Source organism: Phocoena sinus, chromosome 10 (genome assembly GCF_008692025.1).
Source record: "Phocoena sinus isolate mPhoSin1 chromosome 10, mPhoSin1.pri, whole genome shotgun sequence".
Lineage (NCBI taxonomy): Eukaryota > Metazoa > Chordata > Mammalia > Artiodactyla > Phocoenidae > Phocoena > Phocoena sinus.
In genome coordinates, this window is record NC_045772.1 from 25,334,913 (window position 1) to 25,361,366 (window position 26,454).

The window sequence follows — 26,454 nt, forward strand, 5'->3', positions numbered from 1 at the left end:
GCAGCAGGGTCGGCAGGCTCTAGGACCCGAGGGCGGGAGAACCCAGGCCTTGCTGGCAGCAGACCTGGAGGGCAGGTGGAAAGGCGGCCTGCATCCCACTCTCCTGCCCCTCGCTCAGCTGCCAAAAAATCAAAGGGACACCGTGGGGCGCTCAATAAATATTTGTCCAATGCGTGAATGAGTAAAGGCAAAGGAGGGGGCGTGTTTTGAAAGCCCATCCCACTTCTCCCTATCAACCACACCTCGGTAGTCATTCCCGGATAAAACTCTCCCCTCCCGGTGACTGTCGCCAGCGGACGACCATGCCCAGGTATACGGTGCACGTGCGCGGAGAGTGGCTGGCGGTGCCCTGCCAGGATGCGCAGCTCACGGTGGGCTGGCTGGGCCGGGAGGCCGTGCGGAGGTACATCAAGAACAAGCCAGACAATGGTGGCTTCGCCTCGGTGGACAATGTGAGCTTCCTCGTGCGCCGCTGCAAGGGCCTGGGCCTGCTGGACCACGAGGACCCGCTGGAGGTGGCCCTGGAGGACAACGAGTTCGTGGAAGTGGGTGAGTGGCCGGAGGGAAGGGGTGCGAATCACTCGGCCGGGAGGGACGGTCCCTTGTCCTCCCCAGTTGTGGGGGGGCGGGGACGGGGAAAGGATTCTCGCACACCCCTGCGGGGAAGGCAGGAGTCTTATCCACCTTTTACAACGAGGCAGCCGACTCGGAAAGGAGGAGACTTCTTACTAGTAGCAAAGACTAGATTTGAACTCAAGACCGCAGGGCTGAAGCCTTTTGCAGTTACCGAATCATTTTGAAAATCCCTTTGCCCTTCAAAAGAACCTCACCAGACTGGAGACCAGTAGCATAGATTTAAAACAAAATTAAATCTATTTTGTTTAATGAAACTATCAAACAAAAGTTTGATAGCTTCCATGGTGGCGCAGTGGTTGAGGGTCCGCCTGCCGATGCAGGGGACACGGCTTCGTGCCCCGGTCTGGGAGGATCCCACATGCCGTGGAGCGGCTGGGCCCGTGAGCCATGGCTGCTGGGCCTGCGCGTCCGGAGCCTGTGCTCCGCAACGGGAGAGGCCACAACAGTGAGAGGCCCGCATGCCGCAAAACAAAAACAAAAAAAATCCCATAGATTTAAATTTTAAATATATTTTAAATATTAAAACAATAGATTTAAAACAAAATAAAGCCGGTGATGGGGATGGAGGTGGGGGTGGATCTTGAACTTTCATTTAAACCCTTTCGTGCATGCCTGGCGCCTACATCTCTGCCTTTTGCTCTCCTCCTTTGTAAATTTTAAAGCATGAGAAGTCATTTTAAAGCAGCCATTTCTGTAGAATTCCGAAGGCAGTTGAAGAGCCCTTTGCTTGGTTTACCAGTAACACCAAAAGTGGCTCTCCACTGTGATCCCTAAGGGGTCTCTCTTGCATCCTTGTTTCAGTTATAGAAGGGGATGCCATGTCTTCCGACTTCATTCCATCGCAACCAGAAGGAGTTTACCTGTATCCTTTCCTGCAGGCTTGTTGGTCTGCTCTGGGGGCTACTGTTACCAATGATGGGGCTGGGGCTTTTCCACACTACCCAGCATTTTCCTTTACCTGGCTACAGATACAGCAAATACCGGGAACCCGAAAAGGTAAGTTTCAAACCACTTCCTTTTTTTTAAGAAAATTAAGTCCCCCCACCCCTCATTTAAGGAGGGGGAGGGCTAGCAAAATATATGACCAGGCACCATCAGTGAGGACAGGGCTTTATCCAGCTCTGTGTAATAGGGAAAGGCATTATGCTTTTCCACTTCTAATTTTCCTTCCTCAACCTCCTCTTCAGCAAGCTGTCTTTGTAACTAGCACATGAGTGTTTGATAGCAGTGATAAAATCTCTGACGGGTCAGAGCTTAATTCTGCTTCAAGATTCCCTACTCTTTTGTTTGAGCGACTAAGCTGTTTGTACTCACGGAGATTCCCTTCTTTTGTGCAGTACATTGCCTTAGATGGGGACAGCCTGACCACAGAGGATCTGGTCAACTTGGGCAAGGGACACTACAAAATCAAGGTATGCTGGAGGGAGGGGAAGGACATCCTCTGACCTTTTCTGCGGCACGTGTAAATCTTTGACGTGTTCAGCTCTGACCAATGTTTTCCTAGCTCACCCCCACTGCTGAAAAGAAGGTGCAAAACTCCAGGGAAGTCATAGAAAGCATCGTGAAAGAAAAACTGGTATCCTTTTCTCTTTGTATTACGCAGTTCTTTTTATAGGCTTAAAGATGCCGCCTGTGTCTAACTGTATAACGTCTGGTTTTTATTCTAGTTGTTTACGGCATTACTACAGGTTTTGGGAAATTTGCAGAAACTGTAATTCCTGTCAGTAAACTAGAGTAAGTTGATTCCTCCCCACCAAACACACACACAGTCACATGCCACTTATTCTCATTTTGGAGATTTCGTTCAACAACAGAAATAATTAACATTTGCCCCAATTTACAGATAAGGAGGGTGAGGCTCGGATTAACTCACACATGAGTTGATATAGAAAACACAGACTTGCTGGTTTCTTCCAGTGCCCCATCATGCCTATTCTGTCCCTCCAAAGACTTAACTATGTTCCCAGCTGAGGGAACACTTTCACGGTGAGGTATCTAAGAGGGTTTTTTTCTCTTTCTCTTCCAGGGAGCTCCAGGTCAACCTAGTACGTTCACATTCTTCAGGTAACTCACTCCAAACATTCAGTGCCTCCTAGATCTTGTTGGATTTGAATGAAGTGCAGTCGGTCCTCGGTATCTCCGGGTTCTGCATTCCCAGATTCAAGCAGCCTGGAATGTTGGCTGAATCCACAGATGAGGAACCCGGAGATCCTGAGGGCCGACTGTACTACCTCACTTTATATAAGGGACTTGAACATCCAGGGATTTTGGTATCTGCAGGGGGGTTGGGTTGGGGGCCCTGGAACCAGTACCCGGACGACCGCGTAGCACAGTGTCAGGCATCCTTTAACAGCGTCCAGAAGCTAGCGGATTCCAAGGAGTAGGTGCCAATTCTGCTACCGGGGTGGGGCGGGGGGGTGGGGAGCAGAAAGCATCACACAAGACCGCCTTTCAACTGAATCTCAGAAACAGGAATGGGCCAGGTGAAAGGATGGGGTTGGCATGGGAGCGTGAATACCGTCGTGCCAAGAGAGTGATGCAGTCAGGGGACGAAATTAAGGCTGGAACTGAGGGAGGAGTTGTTCGGGACGAGGTGAGACGGGAAAGTCTGTCAAGAATCCCATCAGACTGCAAGAGAGCTTGTGCTGAGGAGTCCAGACGCTATTCTAAGGGTATTGAGGGAGGGCGGGGCGTTCACTGACGCTTCCAAGAAGGGCAAGTGAGAAGCAAAACTGGATTCTCATATCTGTCTGGAAGATGAGACTTGAAGAAGCAAGAGAATCAGGAGAGAAAGTAATGCAAGTATCTAAGCCAAGATGTGGCGAGAAATTTGAGATGGAGACGGCTGGGAGAAGGAAAAAATTTTGTTTTTCTTGGAGAAAACATCAATTCTGTTTTGTAGGTGTTGGGAAGCCACTAATCCCTGGAGAGATGTCGGATGCTCTTGGCTTTAAGGATCAATGTCTTAGCCAAAGGATACAGTGGCATTTTCCCTGGAGGACTCTCAAACAAGTTATCGAAGTATTTAATGGTAATGCAACAGATACCCAACTGACCCTCCGATGAGGCTGTGTGTGTACCACAGGTAGACTTGATTGATGGGGTGGTGAGAAACTGGTGAGAAAAGAAGACATAAACTAATGGAGATGAGTGGAAAATGAGCTTGGCAAGAAGGAGGTTAGCTAGATGGGGGTGCAAGGTAGGAGTGAGGCAGAGACTCTTTCTCCTGTGGACTTTCACCCATTCTCTATCAGCCTTCACTTAGCATTTGGCATCTTTAAGACTAGAATAAGCCCCTTAAGTCTGGCCTTAAGTTCAGGGCTGAGACAACCTTGGATTCAGTGGTGTTTGAATGTGGTTAGAGGAAGTTGCATCAAATCATCTGGGAAACATAATGATTCCTGGATGTCCACCCAAAGATGGATTCAGTAGTTCTGGTTGGTGCCTGGGAATCTGAAATCTTCATGCTCCCCAGGGGGTGGGATAGCCAGACTTGAATAACTGAAATTCCGTCTCTTACAAAGGTAGAACAGAAATATGGAGATGAAAGACTTGCTTGTGATCAGGAAGCTGTCTAGTGCCAAGATAGGAGGCAGTTCAACTCTTTGGAGCTCGCTTCTTGGGATAATTCTAGTGTGGAGATGAGATTTGACATGCGTGGGAGGCCATTGTCCCTTCCCACAAATAAGGATAAACATTCTAGGTCAGTGGAAACTCGAGGACTCTTTGGGGTGAAGGAGAGGGAGGAAAAGCAGGGCTGGGCAGTCACATAGAGCAAAGCACATGCTAGATTTTCTGTGCTATAGGCTACAAGTGACCTATAAATGTGATATGCCAATCAGTGAATAGCAATTGAATGAACAATATGTAGTATACAAGGCTGTGCTGAACCAACCAGCAGTGATCAACACCTACTTCTACTCCACCCAGTCTGCCAACCATAAGCCTAAAATCCCAGACAGGGCACCTTCGCCGTGAACCCACCTGTGCTTTATGGGTGAGTTCCGAGAATTCCCCAGGGTGAACTATGACCTGGAAGCTGACCTGTGGGTGGCACTGCTTTATCTTACTGACATTACATAGCAGTTGGAAAAAAAACTGCTATCAGTAGTCTGAGTTTACCTTGGAAATGTCGCCTCCTTTTTGAGTAACTTAATGGGAATTTCCTCCAAAACAGTACACGTCCATGTATAAGTGCTGGTGAGGTGGCAGACTGGGTGACCAGGAATTGGGCAGAAGAGAAGAGAGCAAATTGACTATGACTTTACCTCCCCAGAGAACCCCGGTTAAAAACCTGGTGCACCTTATCTTTCTAGAACAATTTGTATTACTTTTTTTTAATGTATTTTTTTAAGTCTCTATTGAATTTGTTACAATATTGCTTCTGTTTTATGTTTTGGTTTTTTGGCCGCGAGGCATGGGGGAATCTTAGTTCCCCGACCAGGGACCGAACCCGCACTCCCTGCATTGGAAGGTGAAGTCTTAACCACTGGACCGCCGGGGAAGTCCCTGTATTACTTTCCTAATGTAAACCTTTACATGTTTTCAAACATTCTCCAACAGTTTTTGGTTTTTTGTGGTTTTTTTGAGGTACATGGGCCTCTCACTGTTGTGGCCTCTCCTGTTGTGGAGCACAGGCTCCGGACGCGCAGGCTCAGCGGCCATGGCTCACAGGCCCAGCCGCTCCGCGGCGTGTGGGATCTTCCCAGACCGGGGCATGAACCCGTGTCCCCCGCATCAGCAGGCGGACTCTCAACCACTGTGCCACCAGGGAAGCCCTCCAATAGTTTTTAATGGCTACATACACCAATCAGTCCTATGAAAGTCTCTTAATTCCTATTTGGATCATTTTCAACTTTATGTTCTTAGAAATAAGGCAGCAAAGAATAACAGCTAGCTCCTGATACATCTTTAAGATACATTGCTAGAATTTCTAGAAATTTCTAGGTCAGATTAGAACATGTACATAACAGTAAACAAAGGGGCAGAGGACCAAGGAGAAGGAAGAAGTTAAGGGAAGAGGTAGTCATTATGGGGGTACGGGTTCCAGATCACCTTTCTTCCATGCAGTCTGATCTTAATTCTTTATGTACAGTGTTCTCCCAACCTCTCCACACAGCATATCCGAGCATGTCCTGGCTAAAACCTGTAACGCTTCCCGTCGTCCTTAGGATAAAGTCTAAACTTAAAGTGGCTTACAGAGAAAGCTTTGCTCCAGGGAGGGTCCTCCTTCCTTCCCTCCTTTCTCTCTTCCCTGCCTTTCTTTCTCTCTTTCTCCCCCTCTCCTTTTTCTTTCTATAGCAGTTCAGCCAGGTCCCTTAAGCATTAGTTGTGCTTGAGGAATTGTCTTTCCCTAAAGCGAGGATGGCCAGAATGAAGTACTCTTGAAGTAACCGGTGCCTCCTTCTCTCCCAGCCTCCTGCCTGCCCTATGTTCCAGAGAAAGGAACTGTTGGTGCCAGTGGAGACCTGGCCCCACTCTCTCATCTTGCTCTCGGGCTAATTGGGGAAGGGAAGATGTGGTCTCCGAAGAGTGGCTGGGCTGACGCTAAATACGTAAGATTTTAATAACAGCTTCCACCTGCAGTAATTTCCCGAGGCTGGACACCAGGTGTACTTGCATGCTTTCTAGCACTCCATCCTTACAGCAGCCCAACAAGGGAGCCAATGTTATCCCTATACTATGGCTGTGACAACCGAAGCTTAGAAGCGTGAACAGCGTCAGGAGCTCAGCCTTAGCGCAGTACAGATGTCAAACTAGGTAAGGCTCTTTGCTTCCATGTGCAACTGTCAACCTTCTGGACTTGGTGATCACCTTGGTAAAAAGGTACAGCAGCCAGTGTTAATTGCGGGAATTTATTCTGCATCTAAAACATTTCCAGTGCCTGTCCAGGAGGTCACATGTTGTTGCAGGTTTATTTACTTGCTGGTCTAATAGGTACAGAGCTGCGGATCATAGCACTGACTTATAACCTCTGGAAAGGAGGCTCCACTCCCCCCTCCCCCCGCAAGCGCTCATCTGGTGGCCAATCAGAAAGGCTTGTTTTTGATAAAGCTTTAATCTTTTCTTCATTCATCTCCAAATTCATCAGAGCTGCCCCAAGAACTGTTTGAAGTGTCGTCTCTGATCTCTTGCTGGGAGGTCCCCTAACAGTAACTGAAGGGGCAGAGGACCAAGGAGGAAGAAGTTAAGGGAACAGATAGTCCTTCGGGAGTTTGGGTTCTACATCACCTTCCTTCTATGCAGGACTGATCTTCATTACTTCTCTATGTACAGTGTTCCACAACCACCTTCACTGAGCAAATCCAGGCGTGTCCTGGCCAAAACGTGCAATGCTTCTCACTGCCCTCAGGGTGATGTCTAAATTAAAGTGGCTTACAAGAGTCTTGCTTGTCATATCCACACGCCCCAGCCAAATCCTTCCCAGCAACACTGTACATCACAGAAGCGAGAGGTGGCCTGCGGCTGGAGTGCCCTGTGTCCTAGGCAGAGGGACCAGCCATGTCCCTTCTTCTCTTCCTGCTTCTGATAAGTCCTGTGAGAAACTTCCCTCTCTGCTCTTCTGGTTCTTTTCCCTATAGGCCCACCCCGTCAAGTCCCTTTTGCCCTTCCTTTGTGCCCTCCCAGCATCTTATGTGATTATTTTCCACGGAACCCTACCCACTTCCTACCTCCTGTTACACTTAACATACTATGACTGTGCTTGCCCTTGAGCTTGTCTGTCTCCATTTTTCCTACCCTCAGCCCCACTCCTGGGACAGAGTTAATCATGTGATAGATATTCTAATAAGCTTGTGAAACTGATGGAGTCAGTGGTCCTGCCTCTGTGTCTTCCTTCTCCCCTAGAGGGACCTTAACCTAGTGATTGCTTTCACTTCTTTTATTTCAGGGGAAGATCATTCTGCCCATTTCCCCTCAGGATTCTGTGTCCATCTCTCGGGCCCATAAGTCCCTCTTCACCGGTGCTCACACATTTGCCATACAAGTGAGAAGCCCTGCTCTGAGGCTCTGCTAGTGTTCAGACAAGTAGGACAAGGGTGGAGGACTTTTTAGGTCAAGCTCTGGAGGCCAGGGAATGTGGACAGAGTTTGGAGCTCAGCCTTAGCACACGTGCATCTGGATGTGCCTCTGCTCAGGAAGCAGCAGTAAAAAAAAAAAAAAAAAAAGTGAATCACTAAAGTGGAAACTGAATGCAAAGGACCTAGAAACCAACATTCAGGGCTGATTTTGTAGACACTAGCCCCTGATGTAGGTACAAAAATTACTCGAAAGCTAAGTCTGCTTGCAGACTAAAGAACGGAACTAGAGGATAGACCAGCGAAGATAAACAGAACCAATTCACGTAGGTCTAATCTTTTATAAGACAGACCTTTGGACTTAAAAAGCCTTTTATTGGATTCCACATGAAATTAGAGATATGCTGGTATTTCATTTGATACCCATTTTTACCTTTTAAATCATTCTACAGGTCCTGGCAGCTCACGGATTGAAACCAATTGTTTTGAAGCCAAAAGAGGTAAGGAGACTAAGGAAAATTTGTTCGCTTTAACAAATCTTTACTTAATAGCTATTTTCAGTCTTAATATCAGCCTCACTGGTTTCTTAAAATAAACCTAGCTCCCATGTTTGCTTAAGTTGGGCACTGAAGAAAGGGCTCTGCCATAAGCACTGAAGAGACTCTTCAGGCCACAGATGCCTAGGGGTTCTTTTACAGAAGAACTTAAACTTCAAATCAGGATCTCTAAGGCCCCCTAAGAGATGCTGTAAGCCAACATCCCTTGGGATGCTCTAAGCCAAGAGTCTCGGACCAGAAATTTTTCAAGGTGTCTTGTCTATAATGATGAGAAGTTGAAGAAGAAATGCAGCATAATTAAGAGCTAAAGATTTGATATGCCATCTACATTGGAGCACCACTGCTGCCTTAATGACAGGGATACTTAACAGCGATTCCATTTGCTAGATTTATACTAATGATCTCACATGTGATGGCACTTCATCCTTGCATACTTAAATAAGCATTACTGCCCTGCACTTTAGAAACCATGGATCAACGTCATTCAACTGACAGGCTAACTTTTCTCTTATGAAAGCAAAAGATATGAAATCAACTTGCACATACACTTGTTACAACAAACAGCGTTTGGAAACTTCTCTCCCCTTCCACAAAGGGTCTGGCGCTCATCAACGGGACGCAGATGATCACCTCCCTGGGCTGTGAAGCTGTGGAGAGAGCCAGTGCCATTGCTCGGCAGGCTGACATAGTGGCGTCCTTGACCCTCGAGGTGTTGAAGGGCACCACCAAAGCCTTCGATACTGGTCAGCATGGCTCTTCCGTTGGTTTGCTATTCATTCAGGCAGAGCTCGGGTGCAGGGGGGGAGGGGAGGCTGGTCAAGGTGTTCAGACGCAGGAGTGGTGGGGGTAGATGGTAGGGAAGAAGAAAATCCAAGTGCCTGTGCCTTCGTAGGACTGCTGCAGCTTCATCTAAGTTACGTCACACTTGACCCTTGAAACGACCGTGTTTCACAGACAAATGCTGACCCAGAGGGTTAAGTGACCTGCCCCAGATCACCAGCTCTGACTCCCATCAAACTACATGTTGTTGGGCTTCCCTGGTGGCGCGGTGGTTGAGAGTCTGCCTGCCGATGCAGGGGACGCGGGTTCGTGCCCCGGTCCGGGAGGATCCCACATGTGGAGCGGCTGGGCCGCTGAGCCTGCATATCTGGAGCCAGTGCTCCGCAATGGGAGAGGCCACAACAGTGAGAGGCCCGCATAACGCAAAAAAAAAAAAACTACATGTTGTCTTAAGAATCTATGGGCAGGATTTGAGAGCTAGAGTAGGATTAGCACTGATCCCCACTTGAAAATCGGGAGAGAAAAACTGTAGACGTGGTAGCTTTTCTAGAAAATAATGACTTGGAAAGACTCCCTACTCTTATATGTAGTAGGACCAAAAAAACTATCTAAAAATGACTTAGTTAAATTAGGCCACTATTGAGCTCCCTTCCATTATGGGCCTAAATCTTTTTAGGGTAGGCCCAGTGTCTTGAGTTGAATTCCCAGAGATCTCAACACATAGTTTGCACTCAGATATTTAAAGTAGAAAGAATAAAGTCCATAAGGAAAATCTTGCTTTGGAGTTAAGTTTCTAATCCTGAGTTATGGTTAAGGACCCCTGGACTTTTGAGGGCTGTGTCAGCACAGTGGATGGTTCTGTTCCAGCGATGGTAGTTCATTCAATATAAGAATTGCTCAGACTTTTCCTCTTTCATCAATTCTAGACATTCACGCTGTTCGCCCTCATCGTGGGCAAGTTGAAGTCGCTTTTCGGTTTCGGTCCCTCTTGGACTCAGATCACCACCCATCTGAAATAGCAGGTCTGGGCGTGCCTATGTGAGTGAGCTTATTTGCCTTTGGAAATTATTGGAAAGAACTGCTAACATGCCCCCTGCCATCCCTGTATCTTTTCCACAGAAAGTCACAGGTTCTGTGATCGTGTTCAGGACGCTTACACCTTGCGCTGCTGTCCACAGGTAAACAAAAAAGCTAACAAGTTTCTATTCTTTCCCCCAGTTTGTCGGGGTGGGGAATAGAAAGAGAGGAAGGTGTTAGAAAATCATGTAATGGTCAATGGTAGTCCAGATTTCATTACTGCCTCTATTAAAAATGATATCTATGTAATAATTCCACTTTCCAATTATCGTAAAGTTTCTGTTCTATATGGTAAGCTGCTTGTTTCCCTTTGAATTACTTTGCTCAACCCCCGTGTAGAGAAGTCCGACGGGCAGCTTGTTGTTTTGGTTTAGTGCCCTAACTTTAAAAACTTCTTAGTAATAGTATCATCCTAACCAGTTAATGGAGTTTTACTGGCTCTGCCTGTTAGACAGAACTAGAACCAGTCTGCCAGGAACGTTCATGGGAAAATCTAACCACAGTTCAAGGGCATATCCATGGTTAGATCTTATCTGCATTTACTAGGCAGACATAAACCATTATAAATGAATCTGTGAGTCATAACTTTAAGTATAAAATGCAGATGACCTGGGTTGGCATGAGGCAACCTACACTGCAGACATTCCAACTCATCTGCAAATGGCAGTTAAGTGACGGACTAACGTGCATCTCAAGAGTGAGACAATATTTCAGGTTGGGGACTTCCCTGGTGGCGCAGTGGTTGAGAGTCCGCCTGCCGATGCAGGGGAGGCGGGTTCGTGCCCCGGTCCGGGAGGATCCCACATGCCGCGGAGCGCCTGGGCCCGTGAGCCATGGCCGCTGAGCCTGTGCGGCCGGAGCCTGTGCTCCGCAGTGGGAGAGGCCACAACGGTGAGAGGCCCGCGTATCGAAAAAAAAAAAAAAAAAAAAAATTTCAGGTTGTACCAAGTTCTAATCTGTAGGGTACTAAAGAGTCCTCCCTAGCATAAATACCCTCTTTTCCTTGTTCTCAGCAAGTTCTGTTCTAGCTTAGCTAGACTGAAAATATCTATGGGGAAGAATTGCCAAATTAGCTCCACAGTAAGAATAAATCCCAGTTTAAATGTTCTTGCTATTCTAATAAGAATATCAGACTATGTGACAGGGACCATTATCAGTGTCTTCCATGTATTAGCTCATTTGATCTTGTCTTTTAGATCCACGGTGTGGTGAACGACACAATAGCATTTGTGAAGAACATCATTACCACAGAAATTAACAGTGCTACAGATAATCCTGTATCTTTTGATGGTTTACTAAGCTGTGATTATAGAATTCCAGCTGGTCATTTTAAGATCTTTATAAGATCTAAGTGATCGTTTTGTGTAGCCTCTCTGTTGCTCCGTTTCATAGACTACGTACTTGGGCTCCGAGGTTAAATGCCTTGCTCTAGAGCCAAGCTGGTAAGTGTCAGAGGCAGATCTGTGAACCTAGTCTCAGGTTCAGAGTCTAACGTGCTGTGCTTCCAAAACTGACAGATGAAAGATTAAAGGGGGTATTTCCAACATTGGGTGCAGAGTTTCACGAAGACCTCTTCCCTAAAACCCACTGCTGAGGTTGTTGGTAGAAGGATGAAGATCTACATCACAAGTGTGATTGTAGAGACCCTGGGTAGGATGGCATTTATGTGAGCCTTCCTAGGGCTAGTGATACCATGGTGCACTAAACAGAGGCAACCTTTTAACACTTACCTAAGAATTGATCAAAGAGTTATGGCTTTCCTCATCCTGAGTTTATTTCTGACATGGAGTTTATTCAAATCAGTGTTCCCATATTTGTACAAAGAGTAACAATGCTTCCGTCTCTCAAGGATGGAGCCCTTCTTTCCCTTCACGGTGTGGGTATCTCAGCGTCATCTCGTTTTTGTTATGGAAGGTTCTGTGATGGCTTAGTTCCCCCAGAAGTCAATGTGATCGGGCAGGAGGCACACAGGCAGAGTCTTCACAGAGACAATACTGCCTTTGAAGACCATCCAACCCCTTAGGAATCTATTTCTCCTACCCCACATCTGCCTCAGTTCTTAACATTGGAGAAAGTAAGCCCTAAAAGCCTTGCACAGCCCGGGCTAGCAGAGAGCAGCTGTATAAGGTTTCTCACTAGACCTTTTCAATGTGGCTTCTCTGACAAGCTTACTTCAGGATGTGCATTTTATGTCCTCTCAGGTTGTTTTACAGTTAAGTCAGACCCAAGCTAAACACCCCTCAACTCACTAACCCTCCTCAACACCATCCACCCCCAAATGGAGAAGTAGTTCTCATGAACTCTGTGCATTCTTCTCTCATCTCTTATTTCTTACACTGTAGAGCAGAGGTATCCATTCTACACTTACATAATTTAGACTTGAAAGGGTATCTTACAGAGTAATAAAAAGCAAAACAAATAAACAAAAAGACCATTAAATTACTGGCCAAGGGAGGGAGGATCATTCCCTGCTAAATTCTTCCCCCACCACGTGCCTCAGCAAAAATTTCAGCCGAAAGTCCTTTACTTTCTCAGTGAAAGATTCTTAATTGTGGATGAATTTCCAGTGGGCTAATATTTGGCAGTTCTCCAGCAATACTGGTGTTACCCAAAAGAATATTTTTCTCAATCTTCTGTTGCATATGTAGACCATCTATTACATAGTTTATAGGAGTAAACTTCTAATTGCTATAACCTAGTAGCCAACAAACAAATTTGGAACAACTAGAGAACAATAGATGTTGCTTAAGTTGTAAATTGGTGCAGAGATCACTTGCTCTGAGGATTCAGAGAAAACCAAGGCCTGTCGTTGGGGGCGGGTCCATGGAAAAGGGCAGGAGCTAGGTCTAAGAGGCTCACAGTTATATGCACAGAAAAGGGCAATTCCAAACTTAAGTAACACATGCACCTCTACCTCTTTGGAAGTCAGAACCTTTCCTACACAGATTGAGTTCCTAGTTAATAGGTTGTGAATAGTCTTTAGTCCAGTAGGTGAAAATTAGCTCTTTGGAAAGTCTTTCGCTGCCTCTGTCAGGGTTCCTGTTGACTTAAGTAAAATACATGATGGAGTGGAAAGATCCCTGAGAGTCTTAATGTTCGGTGAGTCCAAAGTTGCCACTGACTTAAGTGGGTTTGCAATGACCTCCTGGCCGCCATTTGCTGTGAACACTGCCCCAGGATCAGTGAGGAGAAGGTTTGAAAGTTTTCTCAGAACTGATTGTTCCAACAGTTTGGTGGTTGCTCTTCAGCAAAATCTTCTGTTCAGCAGGTTCTTCGATGGAGTACAAGCTCGCAGTGCCCATTGAAGAAACAGAATTTGCTTTTTTTTTTTTTTTTTTTTTGCGGTACACGGGCCTCTCACTGTTGTGGCCTCTCCCATTGCGGAGCACAGGCTCCGGACGCGCAGGCTCAGCGGCCATGGCTCACGGGCCCAGCCGCTCCGCGGCATGTGGGATCTTCCCGGACCGGGGCACGAACCCGTGTCCCCTGCATCGGCAGGCGGACTCTCAACCACTGCACCACCAGGGAAGCCCCAGAATTTGCTTTTAAACTGGTGTCCTGATCTCTGTTCTTAGTTTCAGGTTATAAACTTTTTGAGGGCAAGTACAGACCACCAGATTAGTAATATTATGGTGCTTGAGGATCTCTCATCCCAAGAGAAAACATCATTTCATGCTTCATGTTTCTTTGACCCCCAGTTGGGTGGACACAATCATCTTTAAGGTTTTTCTTTTGTTCTGTTTACCTTTGTACCCCTTCATGTCAACACCTGCCTGTGGAAAGACTCTCCTTCTCTCCACCCTACCTTTGTACAAGGGCTACCACCTCAATGTTAGAAATGAGCAACTGGGGAAAGAGTTATACTTGAAGTGATCACCAAGTGTTATGTGAAAGCCTTAACTTATTTTGAAAGATGGTCTTTGCCAGCAGGGGAGAGACTGTTTCTGGAGGAAACTTCCACGGTGAATATCCAGCCAAAGTAAGCTATTTAGAATTGCTCCTGACCCCGAAAGCATATTCTAATACAGGCCGACTGAATCGAGACACTCTTTCAGGCCCTGGACTATTTGGCCATTGGCGTCCATGAACTTGCTGCAATTAGTGAAAGAAGAATTGAAAGGCTCTGCAACCCCTCCCTCAGCGAGCTGCCTGCCTTCCTGGTGGCTGAAGGTGGTCTGAACTCTGGATTCATGATAGCCCACTGCACAGCTGCAGCCCTGGGTAAGGACACTGCACTTTGCCCAGAATGCAAGCCTATCCACCTAAAGGCCTTTCCATTTCACCTACAAGTGTCACATTTTGTCTTTGAGATCTAACGTTTTCACCACCTTCATCATGTGCGTCCTCAATACAAATGCAGCAGGTTTAGAGAAAAAAAATATAAAATAAAACCTAGGCAACATTATACTGAAACATAATAACACGCTAATGAGGTTGTAAATAAGGAGGTTTCCGTGATTTCTCTGTAGGAAGCAATGTGACTTCACATGTGAACTTCATCTATGTAGTTTTTTCACTAATCTCAATTTGAAGATTATCAGAAGGAAAAAAGCAAAAGATGTTTATAGCTACTGGTGAAACTTGAACTGATCCAAATGATTAAAGTTTGGATACATTCCGTAAGACATACCAACCACTAAAAACGTAAGGATGTGATTACAACATGCAAAAATGCTTATAAGAAGCAAGATGCCCTCGATGAAAATTGAGCTTTAATGTAGCAGATTTCTGACTCGAGACTGTAAGGGACAGAGAAGTAACATCGGAATAAAGACTGGCACAAAGGAAGTGCAAAGGGCTTCACTTATATTTACTCAATCGTCAAACAATACCAAGAGGCAGGTACTATTATTTCCGCCATTTCAAAGATGAATACTTGAAGATACAAGAAGTTAAGTGACCTACTCAATACTGCACAGCTAGTAAGAAGCAGAATTCAGACCCAGGCATTTTGGCTTGCAAATCTGTGCTCTCACTTCACTTAATGAGCATCTCTTTTTAATCGATATGTAATCCTAAAATATGGTTGCCAAATTTAACAAATAGAAATGCAGGCTGCCCAGTTAAATTTGAATTATTCAGCATATTATCTGGTACTAAAAAATTATTTGTTTTTTTAATCTGAAATTCGAATTTAACTGGGCATCCGGTATTTTTTCTAGCAAACATACCCAAGAGGCCAGATAGCATAGTGGCTCATAAGAGCATAGACTCTGGGTCCGAATCCCAGCTCTGCCCATTTACCAGCAGCGTGATATGGAGCAAGTCTTTTAATCCTGTTGACCCTCAGTTTACTCCTGTGTAAAATGGGGGTGATAAGTTTACCCAACGGGGCTGTTTTGAGGATTAAATTAATGAATGTGTGGAATACCTTAGAACTGTGCCTAGAGTGTCATGAGCACTAAATTAATATTAGTTGTTGTTACTATTACTACTCACCCCTTCCTCAGTTAAGTCTCACACTAAGACTCAACACAGCCAACAAAGAGCCACTGAGTTCATTTTCTGTCCAGTATTTTCTATTTACTCACCTCCTTACTAAAAGATCCCTCTAAGGGGCAGCAACTTCTCACATTAACATGGGGGGTGGTAATTGATTTTCAGAGAAGCATTATGAATTTGGGAAGCCTCGTCTGGATGTGTTTAGCTGCCCTAGCTGTCATCTGAAGTTGCTCGGCTTGCTTTCATTGTAATAAAACTGGTGGTTTTCTTTTATTGGCCACTTGTAAGTTACGTTTCTGAACAAGCCCCACCAAACCAGGTGATCCACATAGCAGGTTCAGGGGCCCAGGACTTGCAGTGCTGAAACCTGAAAGTTCTGGGCAAACCAGGATGAGTGGATCACCATAGTTTACAGTATATTATCTCAGGATCCCCTATAGCATAGAAAAGAACTGCAGCTTCACTCAGAGCTGCTCTCAAAGTTCAAAAAAAGAGGGGAAAAGACTGTGCGTTTGACCTTTCCCAGCTTCTGAAGCTGGGGAGAAGGAACTCTGTGATTTAGGTTCTTGCTACTTAAGGTGTGGTCCTCTGGCCCAAAATACAGCCATCACCTGCAATCTGTTAGAACAGCAGAATATCAGCCCCCATCTAAAACTCAACATTTGCACTTTTAACAAGACCCAGTGATTCATTTGCACGATAAAGTTTGAGAGACAGCAACCTAGGCCAACTCTAGACTTCCCCCCACCTCCCCAAGACATCCCTGCAGTCATCAAGCCCTTGCTTAAACCCAGTACATCCACTTATGTCATCATTGAACAGCCTCGACTGTAAATCTTCTCACTCAAGATCTGTGGGTCCAGCCTCAATCCCCAAACGCCACGCCCAAATTCTGATCCCACCTCCTCTGGTGACATAATCAGATTGTCCTCCAATACCTGGAAATGACCATCACCTTTTTTATCCCGAGTCTCCCTGTCATGCTAAATGCTTCTAGTGTTTTCAACTTGGCTTTGTAATATGAGGGTTCCCATCCCGGTCTTATCTCAGAACTCACTAGAGTTTTAGAGTCCTTCTCACTTTGGGGAAAAAAAACCCAAAAAACCCAACCTTCTTCCTTTTCCCAAAGTAACTTTGGACCACCTGGTGCTTTGCTAACGACCAAGAGCTCCTGGAGAGGGTATCCCACGCAGAGGAGCACTTTGGGAAGCCATGTGTCATTTTGGCAATTTTTCTATTAGGAACATACGTAAGTATGTCCCTAACTTAACTTCTCTGGCCTCTTGCAGTTTCTGAGAACAAGGCCCTATGCCACCCCTCGTCCGTGGACTCTCTCTCCACCAGTGCCGCCACGGAGGACCATGTCTCCATGGGAGGATGGGCAGCAAGGAAAGCCCTCAGGGTCATTGAGCACGTGGAGCAAGGTAACCCCAGCCAGGCCGGGACGCAGGCCTCCCTGATAAACTATACGCCAGTGGTCCTCAGAGTGGGATCCCCACTGGCAGGATCAGCATCACCTGGGAACTCAGGGCCTGTCCCAGGCCTGCTGAATCAGAGACCCTAGGAAAGACAGCAGAACAAGCTGGGTTCAGCAAGCCCTCCAGGTGGTTCTGATGCTCGGTGAAGATTAAGAACCACACCTGCTGGCGAAGCCAGTTCATCAGCTGGCTTTTTTATTTAATATGAAAATTTTAAAACATATTCAGAAGTGGAGAGATTAGTACCAGGAACCTTCATATGCCTCACTCTAATTCAACAATTAACACATTTGCTTCATTTTTTTTTCTTTTTTTTTACTTTTCCCAAATTATTTTCAAGCAAATCCCTGTTGTCATGTTTTCTTCCTACATACTTTCTCTCTCAAATACAAACTTCCTTATCCACCATTATGCCATTATCACATCCGACAAAAATCAACAATAAGTCTTGGTATCAAATTTTCCCAAATTACCTCAACGTCTTTACAGTTTGTTCAAATCAGGATTCAAGACCCACCTTTTAAATTTGGTGGCCAAGGTTTTAAGCTTCTTTTCATTTACAACAGTCCCCTCTCCCTTTTTTTTTTAAATTCATGCCATTGACTGGTTAAAAAACCACGTCAGTTTTCTGACAGAGACTGACATTCTGGATTTACCTGTGAGCTTCTTCGTGGTGGTACTTTCGTTCTCTGTCCCATCATTTCTTGTGTGTTGCAGTTGGTCCTAAAGACTTGACGAGGGCTTCCCTGGTGGCGCAGTGGCTGAGAGTCCACCTGCCGATACAGGGCACATGGGTTTGTGCCGCACTCCGGGAAGATCCCACATGCCGCGGAGCGGCTGGGCCCGTGAGCCATGGCCGCTGAGCCTTCTCAGCAAAGAGAGTTCATAGGTGGAGCCCTGTTAAGTCAACCCCTTCCAGCCTTCTTAATCACTGCTTGTTTGGTTTCTTAAAGAGAAACTGCCTTCCTTTAGGCACTATTCTCTAAATTTCTAAATTTTTGCAACTGTATTGGAGGCAATTGGCTAACAAAAGAATACCACTATTTTAAGATAAATGTGAGAGAGGTGAGTATTCTTTTTTTGGTAACAGCTCTGTTGACATATAATTCATATACCATACAATTCACCCGTCTAAATTGTACAATTCAGTGGGTTTTAGTAGAGTTGTGAATATATCAGAGTTGTGAGTCAACACCACAATCAACCCTAGAACATGTTCATCAACCCAGAAAGAAACCTTGTACCCTTTACTATCACTCCCTTCTCCTCCCTGTCTGGCCTGGTTCAGGTGGAAAGGCATGTATCACTGAGCACGGTGGATTAAGTGGTGAATGAGGTATTCTCTGCCCTCTTGGGAATTAGAGTCTACCTAAAGAGGAAGACATTGAACAACAACTTGGCAACTCTTTGTAGCACTTAACAAAATTCTGACTAAAGAATTGAGTTACTGTAACTGAAACTGACCTAGTTTGAAGGGATGAGAAAAGGCATTTCCAAAGGAGTATTTAAGATTAAGACCTGAAACGAATAGGGCCAGCAAACTGGGAAGAGGCGAGCAGTATTTAATAAGGAAAGGGGATGTGTGTGCACAAAATAAATTGTTCTGGGATGCATCACAATGATGTACAGATGCCCACACTCAGGAAAGAACTGGGATGGATGATGAAGGGCAGTTCTCTACGTGGAGGCAGCTGACGGCTGCAGGAGGTCAGGTGAGAAGAATACCAGGAACAGAGAGGCGGTTGCACTCAGGGGAAAAGAAGACCTGAAATGTTACCAGCCCACTGGAGGAAGGAGGGAAAACTTTTCAAAGGGAGGAGCTTAAAAAGCCCAGTGTGGGGACTTCCCTGGCGGTCCAGGGGTTAAGACTGGGCGCTTCCACTGCAGGGGGCGTGGGTTCATCCCCCTGGCTGGGGAGCTAAGATCCGCATGCCCTGCGGCGGTCCAAAAAAGATCAGGAGTGAGAGAGAGTCTGAAGCCCAAGCACGGACATCAGTCAAGGCCAGGGGATGGTGGGGAGGTGGGAAGGAAGGGGATGTAAGGTCAGGAGAAGCAGTCTTTTCTTAGTGGAAGGGACACAGGTATAAGTTAGCCTCAGATGTCGATAAAATGAATAGCGTCAGTTTTGAAAACTTTAAGAACATCCTTGCAATATATCTAAGTAGAACTATTACTTATTTGCTCAGGCTGGTCTTAGTTCATGTGACCCATACTCTGTTAAGGTGAAGAAACTATTCATGGGAAACTAGAAGGTATCTCCATGATTCTTAGGATAGATTAAGTGTATTTAAATTTTTGGAAGGGAAGGGCGAAGGTGGTTATTAGGCCACTGAATATCAGCTTATTTCAAAAAAAACGAGAAACGTATTTTTTAAAATCCAGGTAAATCAAGATACACTGAACCCTCTGCATCTGTATCCATGAAGTGTGTGGTTTTTAAATCCCATCTGATGGCATCAGGGAGAGCTTATGGTTGTGAATAGCAACGAAGAGCAGTTAACAGAATGCTGAGAGACGGTTACTCAAGGTTTTCCTGCCATGTAATCACGTTTATCTTGCAAACCCATCTAAGAAGCTGTCTGTTATATGCACTAGCAAAATCTGCCATTTTCCTACTCACATGTCTCCAACCAAGAGGCCAGGTTTGTGTCATGTGGGTGAGGGCGAATCAGGAAGGTTAGCCAGTTCTGATCTTGAGCTCCAGCTCTATGAAATAAGCATAAGCACTTATTTAATTAGATGCTTTACTTCTCAAAGTTTCCAGTTCCTTACGTGTAAAGTGAGGGGACTGCACTAGAAGATGTGAAGTTTCTTCCAGGTCCTAATGGCTTCTGTAACTTCATCCTCTCCCATCGTGACCTGTCTGTACTCACCAGCGTTTGGAATGTGCTTTATAAATTTTAAGACAAGAAGTCAAATGTTTTTAATACTCCATTTTGGTTAACCACTTAAGTGGCCTGATCAAGAGACCACTTAAGTGGCCTCTAAGCTTCTAAATTAACTTCTTGGCAAATAACAGAACCCAAAGTGGTTTAATTTTGAATTATATTTCTATAAAAAATTCTTCATTAGACTCTATCAAATGTAGAGGGATTTAGATTTCAATATTCAGAGTGGATCTCAAGGTATGGTACATCCCATAAGCGTTCATAGCTAGGAAAAGACAGTGTAGAGATTGTTTTATCAAGAAACTTAAAGTTGGCAAGATGCCAATGGCTAGAATTTCAGTTTTAGTGGATTTGGGAGCCTTTAAGTTTGAAGGTTTGAAACAGACATTGGAGAATTAGTTCCAGGGCAACCAAAGACTCATCTGCTCATTCACTGGCTCCTTCAATCCTTTGATGAAAGTCTATCTGCCAGGTATTTCAGGCCGTAGGGAACAGTAAGACTGAAAACAAATTAAAATTTACACAAAGGTGGAAATAGGAAACAGGTCATCCATCTTGATTAGCTGAGGGGAGAAGGGGAAAGCTGATTTACCTGGATAGTCCTACCTTTCTCACCATTAAAGGTGCAGCCAAGGGGTTAGAAAAGCACATTTAAGATGGTAACCAAATACCAAGGGATCTTCATTCTACCCATAGACTGGGAGAACCAACCATCTGTTAGTTGGCTGGCGATGGCCGTCAGCTTGCATGGGATTTATATCCCTCAAGCATGAAGTCAGACTCTAATCAGCCGTCCCCTCGTCCTTCCTTGTTTCAGTGCTGGCCATCGAGCTTCTTGCAGCCTGCCAAGGGATAGAGTTTCTACGCCCTTTGAAAACTACCACTCCACTGGAGAAGGTCTATGACCTGGTGCGCTCAGTTGTAAGGTAAAGTCAGAACAGATTCCTGGAAAGTGACAGTTTTAGAACTTTGAACCCTGGCTCATGGTTTGATGTGCTGCCTCTACAGGCCCTGGATAAAAGATCGCTTCATGGCCCCAGACATTGAGGCAGCGCACAGACTGCTCATAGAGCAGAAGGTAAATTGGCTACTTGGCTTAGTTCTTAGTTTGGGGTCGTTATGGGAAAGCAAAGTGGGAGTGGAGAGTGGAAAAACATTCATATTCTTTTGCTTTCTGGCTGTTCCTTGGAAGTGAACCAAAAGGTACTCATGCAACTTTCAAGGTCACTAAGAAACTATTCGATACACTCTTAAGTGTCCCATGTTGCACCCAAACATGGACTATCTAAGGATTAGAAGCTGGAATGAATTTTAAATGGAATTTGGGGACAAGTATTTGTGGGGAGAAAATGAGATGAAAGGTTCATGGATTCCTCCCTATCAAGAAGGTTCTCTCTTATTAAAAGTACATTCTCGGGCTTCCCTGGTGGCGCAGTGGTTGAGAGTCCGCCTGCCGATGCAGGGGACATGGGTTCGTGCCCCGGTCCGGGAGGATCCCACATGCCGCGGAGCGGCTGGGCCCGTGAGCCATGGCCGCTGAGCCTGCACGTCCGGAGCCTGTGCTCCGCAATGGGAGAGGCCACAGCAGTGAGAGGCCCGCGTACAGAAGAAAAAAAAAAAAAAGTACATTCTCTTTCTGTAATGCTATTGCCACCACCACCACCTGGTTCAGTGACTGCATAGACCTGAAGAGAAAACAAATTTCCCGAGTTTTTATTCAAAGGGATCTGGATGTGTCTAGTGTACTGGTGTGTCCTGCCCCATCACACTGGGTGAGATACAGGGTCTCTTTATTGCTTCTTCCCTCTGGCTACACTGACTGCAGACGCATCTGATAGGGACAGATGCCTAGAATGCGGACTCATTTTTAAAATGTAGTTTTAAAGTTCTTTAAGCCTTTCATTTGTAGGTATCATGTTCCCTAGAATTGCTTGATTTTCCCCTGGAACCATTGCGCTGCTCTTGGGGAACAATTGTTTTCCTTTGACCTTCACCCCTGTCATTTCAAAGTGTTCCCTGTACCCTTTGAGGGGAATTCCCTTGCTTGCTGCCAACTTTGGTGCTAGAAGAGAGGTGTGTGAGAGCTCAGCCTTTTTTTTAATTGAAATATCATTGACATGTATCATTATATTAGTTTGCAATATAATGATTTGACATTTGCATATATTGCAAAATGGTCACCACAGTACGTCTAGTTACCATGCACTACCACACATAGTTACCGTTTTCTTCTCGTGGTAAGAACTTTTAAGACCTATTCTCTTAGCAACTTTCAAATATACAGTGCAGTATTATTAACTATAGTCACCAAGCTGTACATGACATCTCCAGGATTTGTCTACGTTATAAGTGGAATTTTGTACCTTTTGACCCCCTCCACCCACTCCCCCAAACCCCCACTCTGGCAACCACCGATCTGTTCTCTGCATCTATGAGCTCATTTTTTTTTTTTTTTTTAGATTCCACATATAAGTAAGATCGTACGATATTTGTCTTTCTCTGTCTGACTTATTTCACTTAACATGATGCCCTCAGGATCCATCCGTGTTGTTGCAAATGGCAAGAGTTCCTTCTTTTTTTAGGGCTGAATAAAATTCCAGTGTGTGTGTGTGTGTGTGTGTGTGTGTGTGTGTGTGTCTCACAATTTCTGTATCATTCATCCATTGATGGACACTTAGGTTTCTTCCGTGCCTTGGCTATTGTAAATAGTGCAGTGAACCTGGGGGGGCAGATATCTTTTCAAGGAGGCTAGCTTTTGAAAGAATACCTTTTCTAAGGTAATACAAAAGAATAGGAAATGCTCCTTCCCTGTCAGCGGCCAACCAGATAAAAAGCAGCTATAATATAAACGAAAAGCTGGACTTTAGTTTGAGAAGATGTTATGCTTGAAAGGAAATAGGTTCGTGGGTGGAGGTAAACACTAAACAAGGCTGTGAAACAGTGCTTTTCAAACTGTTAAGTGCACATGAATTTCTAGGGGATCTTGTTAAAGTGCAGGCTCGGACTCAGTAGGTCTGCAGTGGGGCTGACATTCTGACTTGTCCCAAGCGATGCTGACGCTGCTGGTCCAGGGGCCACGTTCTGAGTAGCAAGGGTCCAAAGAACAGAGGGCGTGTGGCATGGAAAGAGAGCAAAGAGAAAATCCACTGCCTCTTATCATTTAAGGCTTGCCTTAGAAAACACACAGTCCCATCCTTGAGCGACTTTCCTTAATTCCATCCACACTGAATTCCCTAGGCTTCGTTTGTTTCCTGGCTTGTTTTGCTTTAGAAGAGTAAAGCAGCTGAAAACCTTCATGGTAACTTTAGAAACATTTTGGACTTTGTATTTTTAAAGCTGTTAAAGCCACCAAAGACTCATTGACAGATCATGTGTCAAATGGCTTATAATAAAAGCAAGCAAGCAGCTGCTGTGTTATCCAGTCAGAGATAATGTTTTGACCTCACGTGAAGTTGATGTTTAATGGCATGTGAAAACAACGTTGTCAACGCTTTGACTTTCAGGTTTGGGAAGTGGCTGCACCATACATCGAAAAATACAGAATGGAGCATGTTCCAGAATCAAGACCTGTTTCTCCAACAGCATTTTCACTGGAATTTCTGCACAAGAAATCGACCAAAATCCCAGAGTCTGAGGATGTTTAATGCTCTTTGTCACGCATTAGCAGATCAGATGGTACTTAGTTTAACAGCAAACAGTATTATGCTGAAGGAGAGGCCTGAGAACTTTCTCAGGTGGATCAATCAATTATCTAGTTCGGTTCTAATACCTGCTCTGGTTAGGCTGGTGACAGTATCACATTTACTAAATCTAGCACTGGTTACAGATGCAGCTGGTGTTTCCAGATTATAGGAGTTTTCTTGTTTCTTAATGAAATCTACAGGCCACTCACTCTAAGGGTGAGAAGACTGACCACAACTGCATGGACCTTTGACTCAATATTAGATGAACTCAAATCTTGAGACAGATTGAGGGCATTGTTTTCCAGAAACGTTAGACTTTTGTGAATCTTTTTGTTTTGTTTTGGGTTTGTTTGGGTTTTTTTTTTTGCTTTGTCAAACTCTCCGCTAGTTAACTTTGGCTGATTGTACCATGCTATGATGAATGTTCCTTAATATGTCTTTGTAAACAACACTTTTTAAGTCATAATTAGTTCTTAAGCTGCTTTTTCTTTCACTCATGGAATCATACTAAAGAATAGTCAATAGGTCAAGAAGAGGTTCCGTGTAAAGGAGTTAAGGAATGAATATAAAGATTGCTGTGGGAGTGGTTCTCAATGAATCGTGCATTTCATATTTATCAGATGTCACCACACATATCAGAAAAAGGATTCAGATGCTTAAACTGGAGTAGGAGGTTAGTGTTATTGCTATTAAATTTACCATGTGTTAGTACTCTATTCACATTCTTGTAATAACCCAGCTTAAGGCGCCTCCTCATTTCACAGCTAAGGAATCTGATGTTCAGAAGTTAACCAACCCCCTCTCTATAAGAGTAATCATTAAAACAAGGCCCCGTTGACAAAGGTCAGATGCGCCCTAGGATGTTACCCAATCTGTTCCCTCCCCTCCCCCCAAAGAAGATAAAGAACCTGCTGGAAAGGCTTAAGTGTGATTGTCCCAATGAAGGATGGGTCATGTGACTTCTTGGCTTCCCGAAGCTGTGACTTTGCACCCTTCTGTGCAAACATAAGCAAGGCGCTTTCCAAGTGCCGGAATGTGACCCCAGGCCTCTAACAACGGCAGCTGGTCAAGGAAAGGACAGGCACACCTGCCAGCTTGCCTACCTGATTACAGCCTTTTCACGGTAGAGTCTCCTCTTAGGTTGCAGCCTGTCCACAGGAAAGGTAGAGACAGGAGTGCAAACCAAAATTCAGTGAAGCAAAATGTGCTGAGGAAACTGTTCGCCGAAAGGTGGTTCTTGATGCTGTTCTTTGCTGAAATGTAAACACACAAATGAAGTTTGTTCATTCTTATCCACGAGCTGCAGTGGAGTCAGTAAACCCAGTGGTCTGATGGCTGTTCGTCACTGGTACGGGACGGGTTGGTTTCCCACAGGCCCGCGCGGTCCTCCGGGGCCCTCTGTCATTGAGTTTTCTACACAGCTCTGTACTGTGCCATCAAGGGAGTTTCAAGGTAAATGTGGAATAAACTAAGTCTCAATTGTCTTATGTCATTGCTGTATTCTTAGATTTTTTTATAACAAAGTTTAACACCTTGTCAGGGAAAGGTTATTCTAACTGCAGTTAATTACATTTCTGAAAGATTTCGTCAGTGAATGTTCACACGGTACAAAGTGTCTTTAGAAAATGTGATTGATTCGGTATACATTCTCTCTCTTCCCCCTTGAGCAGCCCAGAAGAGCTGGAGGCATCACGATTTCTGCCCCAGTGAGCTCACCTGGGCTTCTTCACCTGTTCTCTCGGGGCAGCCACAGAGCAAACCCCAAAGCGCAAGGGATTTTCAAGCTTCTTTTGTGCCACATTTGCTAATGTCCTGTTGCCCAAAGCAAGTCACGCATCGAGCCCAAGTGAGTTTGGGAGAGTAACACACAAGGGCGTGGGCGTGTGGTTTGGGGGCTGTAGCTGTCACGGTCTGCCGCATACGTGAAATTCCACACATAACCTGAAAACTTCCCAGGAAGCTACTTTTCATTACTACTTTAAACTTGCGTCTCCTTTCTGAATCTGGTCCCTGGATGATTAGCTTTTTTATTAAACCTTCTAATTATCTCATGAATAGCATGATCATTTTGCATTTGGGGGTTTACTTTGGTTGAAGGTATTAACTTATGAAATGGAAACACTGAAATTATACCAAAAAACAAAACCACAAAAAGAGTTGGAGGAAATTCGTTTCAGCTCAGGGCACAGGCCTGGTTCGTCTCAAGGGGGTCGCATTCCCTTTACTGGGTGATTAGTTCAAGAGACAGCGGAGGTTGAAATTTGGGCCAATGAGACAGAAGAATTTTACTGCAGGCTTGAGAAAACGCTTTCTCTCCTGAGAGCCGTGACAGCCAGGCTTTCTCCCTCTTCTGCTTGACCCCAGTGAGAAAGCACAAAGCCCCTCTGGCTGCTGCGAGTCAGCCACACCTGGGGGAACCTGGCCTTGGGGCGCCACCAACACTGGAGGACAGAACAGAGGGAGGGAGGGGATCTGGGTCTTCAGGATTACTGAGCGGCTGGGTAAACCACTCCTGAAGCCTGTCCTTCCTGTGAAATTCCGAGGGGGAGCTAATGAGCTTCCTTATTTTTTTTTTTAACATCTTTATTGGAGTATAATTGCTTTACAATGGTGTGTTAGTTTCTGCTGTATAACAAAGTGAATCAGCTATACGTACACATATATCCTCATATCCCCTCCCTCTTGCGTCTCCCTCCCACCCTCCCTATCCCACCCCTCTAGGTGGTCACAAAGCACCAAAGCACGGAGCTGATCTCCCTGTGCTATGCGGCTGCTTCCCACTAGCCATCTAGTTTACATTTGGTAGTGTATATATGTCCATGCCTCTCTCTCACTTCGTCCCATCTTACCCTTCCCCCTCCCCATGTCCTCAAGTCCATTCTCTACGTCTGCATCTT

General features: G+C 45.2%; 1 protein-coding gene across 1 annotated transcript; it reads left to right on the top strand.

Moving 5' to 3' along the window:
- The first annotated feature begins 302 nt into the window (after window positions 1-302).
- Window positions 303-24,964, top strand: HAL (histidine ammonia-lyase). Its single transcript, XM_032645864.1, is given in 22 exon segments — window positions 303-549; window positions 1,438-1,498; window positions 1,605-1,632; window positions 1,974-2,048; window positions 2,141-2,228; window positions 2,304-2,370; window positions 2,663-2,700; window positions 3,539-3,561; window positions 3,563-3,625; window positions 3,628-3,667; window positions 6,052-6,191; window positions 8,105-8,152; window positions 8,805-8,952; window positions 9,916-10,011; window positions 10,109-10,167; window positions 11,263-11,343; window positions 13,980-14,045; window positions 14,122-14,287; window positions 16,798-16,932; window positions 20,692-20,800; window positions 20,883-20,952; window positions 23,378-24,964. Coding segments are annotated over 22 exon segments (1,989 nt in total). The 3' UTR covers window positions 23,519-24,964.
- The last annotated feature ends 1,490 nt before the right edge of the window (window positions 24,965-26,454 follow it).